Below are 9,365 nucleotides of genomic sequence, written 5' to 3' on the forward strand. Positions count from 1 at the left end.
CAGACAAGATCATGAATCAAACATGAATGTTTCCACCTTCGTATCAACGAGGACGCTTTCGTCGCGTCAAGATTTAAATACAATCGTATGTCTCTCTTCTCTTCTCGTCCTGAACGTCGGCCTGCTTCTGTTAACTTCCAGCACTCAGAGGCATAAAAAAAAAAGCTGCACGCTGTAAGAGCCCACCAGACTGGAGCTGTGATGAGGAAGGCCTCCCACCTCCGGGTGAATTAGCAGCTGTGATGTGATGCCGCTCGGTCTGATTGACTTCGGCTGGTGGGGGAGCTAATCTGGTCACAGCTGTCAGGTCACAGGGGCCACGCTTCAATTCAAACTGTCGCTTTCTCGCTTTGGTTCATAAATGAAGGCATTCAAAGCTGTTTTTGTACAAGTAGGGGAAGTTGTGTAGAACTTACAGGCTTAACTTTACTATCGCGATCTGAGGTTGCTTAGTGCAGCTTTGCCAAACCAAAGAATCAAATCTGCATCATAAGGTGTTTGAGTGTAAAGTCAGCGGGGTCGGTCCGATCAGAGTCTGGTTTCGGGTGTTCTCGGGTCGTTTCAGGCCGGTCTACATTCCAACATCTTCTTGAAGGCCTTCCTGAAGCTGTCGTCCAGGAAGGCGTAGAGGAACGGGTTGAGGCAGGAGTTGGCGTAGCTCAGGCTGGTGATGAAGTAGGAGATCCCGATGAGCAGCGGCGTGGTCTTCAGGTCCGTCGTCAAGGCCACGATGGTGCTGAGGTGAAACGGGGTCCAGCAGAACAGGCAGACGGCCAAGACGATGAACACCATGATGGTGACCTTCTTCTTGGCCTTGTCCAGCGCCTTGGCGTTGCTGTTGAGCCGCATGTTCCTCAGCTTGTAGAGCATCATGGTGTACAAGATGCAGATGGTCGAGACCGGGATGGCGAAGCCCATGATGAGCGTGTAGATCCGGCTCGCTTTGAACCACAAGCTCTCAGGGATGGGGAAGCTGAGCACGCAGCTCTTCCTCCCGTCGTTTGGATTCACGTACACGCCGGCGAAAACGGTGAAGGGCATCACGATGAGGATGACGAGGACCCAGACGCAGAACGAGATGATCTTGGCTGCACGGTAGGTCCGGTAAGGCATTCGCTTCGACCTCACCGTGGCCAAGACCACCAGGTAACGGTCGATGCTCATCACCGTCAGAAAGTAGATGCTGGAGAAGATGTTGTAGTGGTCTATGCTGAGGATGACTTTGCACAGAACCTCCCCAAAAGGCCAGTAGTGCAGCAAGTGTTCGGCGATGTTGATCGGCAACACCAGAGTGAACAAGTCATCCGCGATGGCCAAGTTCAGGATGAACATGTTGGTGACTGTTTTCATCTTGGGCGCTTTGAGGATCACGTAGATGACGGCCGTGTTGCCCGTCAGCCCCACGGCGCAGATGACAGAGTAGATGACGGGCAAAATGACGTACAGGTCGGCGTAGAAGTAAAACTCAGAGGGGGGAGTGCAGTTCAGGTCGGTTTGGTTCCCCGACGTCAAAGAGTAGAAGTCCACGGAGTCATTGCAGACCGGCGGCACTCCGCCGTGGACGGACACATTCTCCATGTCTGAAGAGAAAAGTCCAGCAGCTTCAGAGAAACAACCACCAACTAGCTTCTCAGAGAAACGTTTGTTTTAAACATCTTCACTCTCAGGATCTGCTGCTCATCTCTCACTGAGCCTCAACGCTCGTCTGGGCTCAGCTGAGGAAGCAGAAAGGTGAAGTTAAAGGAGGCTTACCCTCCATTACATCACTGAGGAGGAGCTCAACCCGTGACCAGATCCCAACCTGAGTCCCAGAGACCACCAGCAGACAACCGATCCCGGTCCTGATCCCGGTCCTGATCCCGATCCTGATCCTGATCCTGATCCTGATCCTGATCTGGTGACAGCAGCTCTGGTTGTTTTTAAAAGTCTCCTGCTGCTCCCGAGCTCCTCAGACGATGATCTGCCGGATGAGTAAATGTAGATTTAATGAATTCTGTTATTTCTGGGCTGATTTTTAAAGAGAGAGAGAGAAAGAGAGAGAGAGAGCATTCCAGTCTTATACAAACTGTCCCCAGACAGTCTCACCCCCCCACCCCCACCCCTCCCCCTCCTCACCGGACACACAGTTTTGGGGTGATCTGAGGGAATCGTGTGTATTAACTATAATCCTGCTCAGGAGATGTGGCTCTGTTGAGTTTCCTCCAGATGTTCGACTCCGTGCTCATCACCACCATCTGAGCTCTTCACTGTCCGCTTCGTTTCGGGATTTTTCCGTTTTTCAGTTCTTTAAAAACACTCGAACATCTTCCCGGTTTCATTCCTCTGTGGTCGACCCCCCCCCCCCCCCCCCCCCACTCCTCCTCCTCCTCCTCCTCCTCCTCCTCTCTCCTTCAGATATTTCTCTTTTTTTCTTACAGGCTCAACGTGTCCAGGGAAAGAAATCGTTCAGGCAGGGCGGCTGGTCGTTTCCTCCCCTGCGCCTCCTGCGCGCTCTGGATGCGGAGCCGGAGCTTTTACGCACGAGTGGCGCATCACGAAATCTGCACAACAGAGACATGTGGACATCGATTAGTCTCCCTGCACACATTTTAAAGATCTGTGGCTCAGACAGAGTGCACCAGAGTCAACAGCCTTGTGTCAATAAGCACTGAAAAACAGACAGACGGTTCGCTGGGAACGAGCTGACGTGCCAAGACCAGAAACCAGAAACCAAACTTTAAAGCAAAACCTGAAGAAGTTACACTTTAAAAAGAAAAGAAAAGAAAAGAAAAATAAAACCAGAAAAATAAAAGCCCAAAAAGTTAATAAAAGAAACAAGCTGAAGCCAACAAACCTTAAAGAGCTCCACGTGATGTGACCTAAACGACGACGAACGTGTTTGTCTGCAGAGAGCTGATCCGGTTTACCTCCTCTGGCAGAGTCCCGCTCCTCCGATCTCACCTCTGTGGAGGTTGAGCTGCTGTCCAGCTTCTCTCTCTCTCTCTCTCTCCTTCTCTCTCTCTCTCCCCCCTCCCCACTTTCTGACGTCACTCCGTCACATCTTTTCGAGCTGCTAAAGTCTATTTTACTTTTTTAATTCCTGCTTCTATCGATGCATCTGTTCAACCAAAGTCATATTTATATTCGCCTTCATGTTTATTTATTTGACTCATATTTTCTATATATTATATAAGTGGATCTTTTTTTAAACAGTTTAGAGAAGCACAGATAAGATGAGATGAATTTTGAGGAAAATATATCATTTCTTAACATCTAAACCTGAGAAGGATGATTTTATCTGCTATCAGAGCTGAGTTGGACTCACTCACACTTCACACTTGACAGATTGAGGTCCTCCAAAATAGTCCTTCCCTCTGAGGTTACTGTTTGGTTTTCAGTGCCAGTGATCGAGGGCATTTCACTGAAACAGCTTTAAATCTCAGAAAGAAATATTCATTCAGACTGACCTTCGCTGCACAAACCGCAGAAACTTCCTCTGCGATGCGAGGAAACTTGGTTGGAATCAGAAACCGCTCGGTGCCATCAGGGAGGTTTCTGGGTTTGATCACAGTCCTCCAGCTAAAGACGACTCCATAGAGATGCTTTTTTCCTCATCTTCATTTTTTTCCTCTCAGAAAGTGACACCCTGAAAACGAGGGGATTGTGGGATTGAGGTTTTGGTTCGCCCAGCAGCTGTGTGTGTGTGCGACCTTGATGGGCCATTATTGAAATGATAAACTGCTATTGGCTTGTGTTTATTCTGTCTCACACATTTGACGTTGGAAACTGACTCTTGGAGAAATGATCTCCTTCCTTATAATCCCGTTCTCCTCTTCAGCACTCGAGTGGATTAAATGGGCTGAAATCAACAAAGGATCACGACTTCCATCTGCACTCGGCCATGACAGTCCCAAACGTTTTGTATTCTGAGGGTTCAGGAAACGCATCGGCCTTCTAATCCTCTTCACACTTTGTTTCCCCCGTCTTCACCTCCTGTAAGCCGCCAGCCATCCTCGCTTTGATCCCTGTTATTATTTGATATTTACACTCCTCTTCCAGCAGTGGCTCGCCTTCGAGCTCAGCAAAAGAGTCATTTTCTGTTAAACTGTTTTCACAGGAGATACGAAGCTTGACCTTTCGTTGAAAAGGTGGCGTTCATGCAAAAGATGAACCTTATTCCTCAGAAAATAGGCCCTTAATGCTGTTGGATAGCGCACATTAACACCTGTAAAGACCCCAAGAACATTTTTTCCTTGAAAGAGCTATTTCTAAGTTTTATTATTCCAACATATCTGCTGTTGGCTTTGGCAGCTAGCCAGATTGGAGGAATTCAACATCATTCATTCTGATCCATAATCCCAGTTTTTTTGCTTCTAATTCTGTCACTTGTCTTCTGCTGAAGTTAGCGTGATAACAGCTAGCGCTGCCTGTATATTCAGCTCCTGATACAGACTATGAAAAAAAAAAAGAAGCTATGTTCTCTTTTAACTGTGTGAAGTGAAAAGACATTTAGTTGGAAAACGGTCGACACGGTCACCTCAGCAACCAAAGTTTCCTCACAGGTGACGGAGGAGAAGCCTGTTGTGTCTTATTATACGACCGAGGCTAATTGGGGCAAAGCTGTCAGCGCGGCGGTTAAAATAACTCTTTCCACTGTGGGAGTTCCTGGCAATGAGAGAGGAATTCTGGGAATTCCAGTGAATAATGCACTGTGCTCATTTATTTATCCAGGGAGTGATCTCTAAGAACATGTTCCTCAGCTGTCACAAAAACAACAAGCAGCGTCTTTCACACGCCGCTATTTTGGAAGTTAAATTCTGACGTGAAGCCGAGTTTGAAAAGAAAAAGATGTGTGTTTTTATCAGCTACTCTTTGTTTTCGTTTCTTTTATCGATTTGATTCAGCGAAACTCTTTTCAGTTTTGTTTTCGCAGCCTGCAACAGAAGTCATCTGAGGGCTCTTCAATAACTGCCACCATGAGCAGCCGTTTGGTGACAGTGACGAGGAACTAAAAGGAGTCAATAAATAACCACTTAATCAGTTTTTCTTGTCGTCTCTTTGGTTAAAGTCAATAAGTCTTCTCCGTCTCTTGAGCATTACACTAGAAATGAGTTTATTTTCACAGGAGAAATAGATATCAAGGTCAGCTGAAAGCTACCAGATGTCAATAAGAATGGAAACGAGAAAGATGAGCTCATGATGGGTAAAACTCTTCGATAAGATCCGTTCAGAGGGCAGAAGGTCGGCGTGCGACCTCCTTCAAACACACAAGCAGTTTCTTCTCCATCTCAGCTACTCTGAAAGTCTTCAGGATGATGGTCCACGTTAAGGATGACCACAGACCTGCAGAATTTATGAACCGTCGCAGGAGGAATGAGGAGGACGAAGAAGAAGAAGAACTGAGCCACGGAGATGTTTTATGTGTTGAAGGTGTCGACTGAAACCTTTTAGTGCTCCGTCAACAGCAGCTGACGGACGAGACACACTTCAGGGCTCAAATAACACACCGATCTGTTTTCACAGGGTGTGTGTTTGGTTTTTAAATTTCACTCACACCTCGCCATGTGTTGATTGACAGCTCTGATAAATGTAGTTATTGTAATAAGCAGTATTCTAATCACATTTTTTTGCAAAGTGAAGGACAATCTGGCTACTGTGTGATCAATCCGATCCAGATCTCCTGCTCAGATTCAGCTTCCAGGCCAAACGTGGTTTCTTCAACAACAACAACAAGTTGGTGGCATCTTTAAATGCACGTTGAAATGTAAAAATCTGATTTGAATAGACTTTGGAGATCAGATCTCGGAGGAAGAGCATTTGGGACTTTCTCTGAGAGATTTCAGGATTTTATTTCCATTTATTTAATGAAATATTGATTGATGATTTGTAAATTGTAGACAGTAAAAGTTCTTTTATTAGCGTCAGTCCATTCTGTTTGTCCGTATGTACCCGGACTTATGTGAGCTCAGACAGAACAGAAAAGGTCCGGATACAGACAGAGGTGATAAAACAGGCTCCTGCACTTTCACGTCGCCAGCAGACATCATCACTATTTCAGCAATCAGTGTTATAAAATTCCCACCAGTCCGGTAAAAGGCCATTATAGCAATAAAGAGCTGATAAAAGCCAATAAATCAATGACGATTGGTTAAACAGAAAACAGACAGCCTGAAGTCCAAACAAGGACACGGTTGCTAAACGATCAAACGTTTGATTTCAAACAAAGCAACGTCAGTAATCCAGGAAGTGGCCGGCCGGTTGGATCTAACAGCCAGTAGATCATCGGACGCTGAAAGCTCAGCAATAACAGAACGTTTCACTCTCTGCAGAAGTTACAGCTCCATTTCTTCTGGACTCCGCACTCCAAATAACTGGAGTCTAATAAATTCATTGTTCCCAAATGTAGGTCAGTCTTTGAGCAGCCAATTAGGCCGCGGAGAAAGGTTGTCTCAGAAATGAGTTTTATTTGACGGGTTCTCCAGACCTCCCTCTGCACGACTCACCCGTTAAGCTTCGCTCTCCTAAATGTCGGCAGGAACGGTGGTGATTTGAGTGTCTTCAGTTTTTGTTGTAACGTTAATTGTTTCGGCGGTGCATGGGAGCCAACAGCAGCGTATCTGGTTAACATCTCGCCTCCGTGTGCAGAACCAGACGATGCGTGTCAGTTACACGTGCTGTGTCGTTGGTTAGAGGAACATCCTTGATGCTTCTCTGCAGTGATTCCGGCAGATAGTGACAAGATGCTTTGGTGATTAAAAATGGCTGAAGACCAAATTTGTCTCTGACTTCCTCAGCGGAATCATCCACATAAAAATGCTCTCTCATTATGAAGGAGCAAAAAGTTCTTTGGTTTTCTAGTTTCCTGAAGTTGGGAGGTTTAATTTTGAAACCTTCATGTGTTCACAGTTCTTTCATTTCCTGACTTTTTATAAACTCCTCTTACAGAAACCAGCTGAGTGGAAAAATCTAATCTAATCAAATCAAATCAGATTTATCTGTATCGCACCAAATCACAACAAAGTTACATCAAGGCACTTTACATATTGAGCAGGTCTCAACTAAACTCTTTCTAAAATGATTTAAAGAGACCCAACAGATCCCCGATGAGCAGGGGGGGGGGGTACCTGCCTCGACCGGTTGGGTTCAGAGCGGGATTTAGGAGAAAGGCGGCGCATGCAGGGGGGAGAGGCTCAGTCCTCCCCCAGCGGTCTCGGCCTTTAGCAGCAGAGCTAAAGAGTAGATGAACTTTGACTTTTGAACTATAAGCTGTCTGGTCTCGAACATTGCTGAAGAGTCCGACCCCCAGACCGATACTGGAAGTTGGTCCTAAAGGAGTCTCAGTCTCAGTAGAAAACTTCACACACTGCAGCGCCGTCACAGAAGCTAACCACGAGCTTTCAGACTTCTGGAAATATGAGTTGGACTTAAGCTAATTTTGTCGACCCAGTTTACAGCTTGGGTGTAAATATGAATTTGGTCGGCTCGCTCTCAAACACCAATCTGCTTTTTAGTGTTCATTTACAAATGAAGCTGGGAAAAGATGGCCGCGGCCCACATGGAGGAGATGAAGGAGCTGTGGCAGTTTATTTTAGAGCGCGAATACAGCAGAGATCCGTTCATCTCTATTCAGCCAAACTGAAAATAGGGTCAGGGGTGGAGGCAACACAGAGGGATTAAAAATAAAAAAGTTATTCTGTGCAGAGGCAGAGGCGGGAAACGGGGGAGAATATCTGAGAATATCTGTGGATGCTGGACATCAGATGAAGAGCTGGACCACATTTTCACAATAGCAGCAATTTAACCTGAATTACATCCACTTTGTGTTATCGCTCACCTCAGCTGCTGGCTGAATAACCAGCTGATCGTTCCAGGTAATCATTTCTTTCCAGAGTGATTGTTACACTTAGCAGCTTGATCGCCCCGCCTCAGCATGAGCTCTGAATCCTGAACTCACAGAACTGACATATTAACGTTTTTCTAAATGCTAATCCAAACATCCGGCAAAAGCTGCATTGCTCAGTAAGCATCTCTGGAAATCAGCTCGGGCTTCAATTAGCATTGATTTAAACAGAACCTGCTAATTTTCACCGACTGAGTGAGCTGCAAACTTGGAAAACACTAAATCATGTTGCAAACTCTCTCACACAGAACCCAGAAACTTTGAAGGGGCAACAAAACACTGCAATCCCCTTCACGATCAATACATGTTTTATGTCCTTGTAATTTATTTTCCCGTGAGCTTCTCTGACTTTCATTTCCCCGCAGGGATAAATAAAGTAATCAATCAGACTAATGATGTCAGATGACTTATATCATCATCACGACTAAACGTACAAAAGATCAGGAGAACGGTTTCATAGTTTTATTACGTTTTTAAAAACCCACAAGAGACGCACAACAAAACAAATGATTGCCTCCTCAGCGATTATAACATTTTGGTTTTTATAACATTTCTTTGACGCCTGCTCTGACGTGTGACCGTTACGCATCAATCTGTTGAATGTCGACTGAACCGTCATATTAATGTGTTTTCTCATCTGTGGACAACCCTGCTTTTCTTTCTTTACCTGGAGAAACTTCATCTGTCTTATTGGCTCTTTCCTGCATCTTTATATAATATAATAATATAATAAAATAAAATAATATATATATAATCATCTATATTCATTCTCTTTTTCTTATTTGAGTTGTAGTTGGGTTTTTTTTAAGTGAAATGACTTCATTATTGTGAATGTCATTGTTAACGTTGCTGTTAGAAACGAAGTAGAAGTCTTAATAAAGAGAAAGGTTTGGTGTGTGTCAACACCGCAAACATCTCTTTAATCCAATCTGGACCAAATTACTCACCAGATCGTTTCAGACAGACTGAACGCACTGAAACTCTGAAATCTGCTCCCCTTTTCTGCCGATAAAGGACAAACCTCCCTGTTTTTGGAGGAACCTCTCAGATCCAGATTTATTATGAACATTAACCTTCTTAAACTCAATACTCAGACTTTCTCTAATTCCCTCAAACTTTTCTCTCCCCACAAACTTGTTCTTAGTCCGACCCAGCCCACTTCTCTCCTTTTCATCTGTCGCCCCGTAATGAATGCCTGTTCTCGTTCTTTCCCTTCAGATCTGCCCCGGCTGCGTCGCTTCCCGCCTGTCAGGGTGATTATCCTTCTTTCTTTTGTTGCCTGGGAACCCGACTAATAATGGCAGGCTAATTATTCCAAACGCTGTGGCCCACGAGGAAACGAAGAAAAAAAAAAAAAAGATTTCTGTCAGGTGAAGTAAATTCAATTGTCACGTGTTGCAATTTTAGATTTGAGAAAGTGTTGAAATTTCAGCGCACTCGAGGCTACTCAGGAGTGTGTGCGCTCGCTTCATGTCTGCTTCCGGCA

The 9,365-nt window shown here is 45.1% G+C and overlaps 1 protein-coding gene across 1 annotated transcript; it reads right to left on the reverse strand.

Moving 5' to 3' along the window:
• Positions 1-561: 561 nt before the first annotated feature.
• npbwr2b (neuropeptides B/W receptor 2b) lies at positions 562-1,578 on the reverse strand. The gene has a single exon (XM_029507192.1). The coding sequence runs from the start codon at positions 1,576-1,578 to the stop codon at positions 562-564; it is 1,017 nt and encodes a 338-aa protein (XP_029363052.1).
• Between the last annotated feature and the right edge of the window lie 7,787 nt (positions 1,579-9,365).

The sequence above is a fragment of the Echeneis naucrates genome, chromosome 7 (genome assembly GCF_900963305.1).
Source record: "Echeneis naucrates chromosome 7, fEcheNa1.1, whole genome shotgun sequence".
Lineage (NCBI taxonomy): Eukaryota > Metazoa > Chordata > Actinopteri > Carangiformes > Echeneidae > Echeneis > Echeneis naucrates.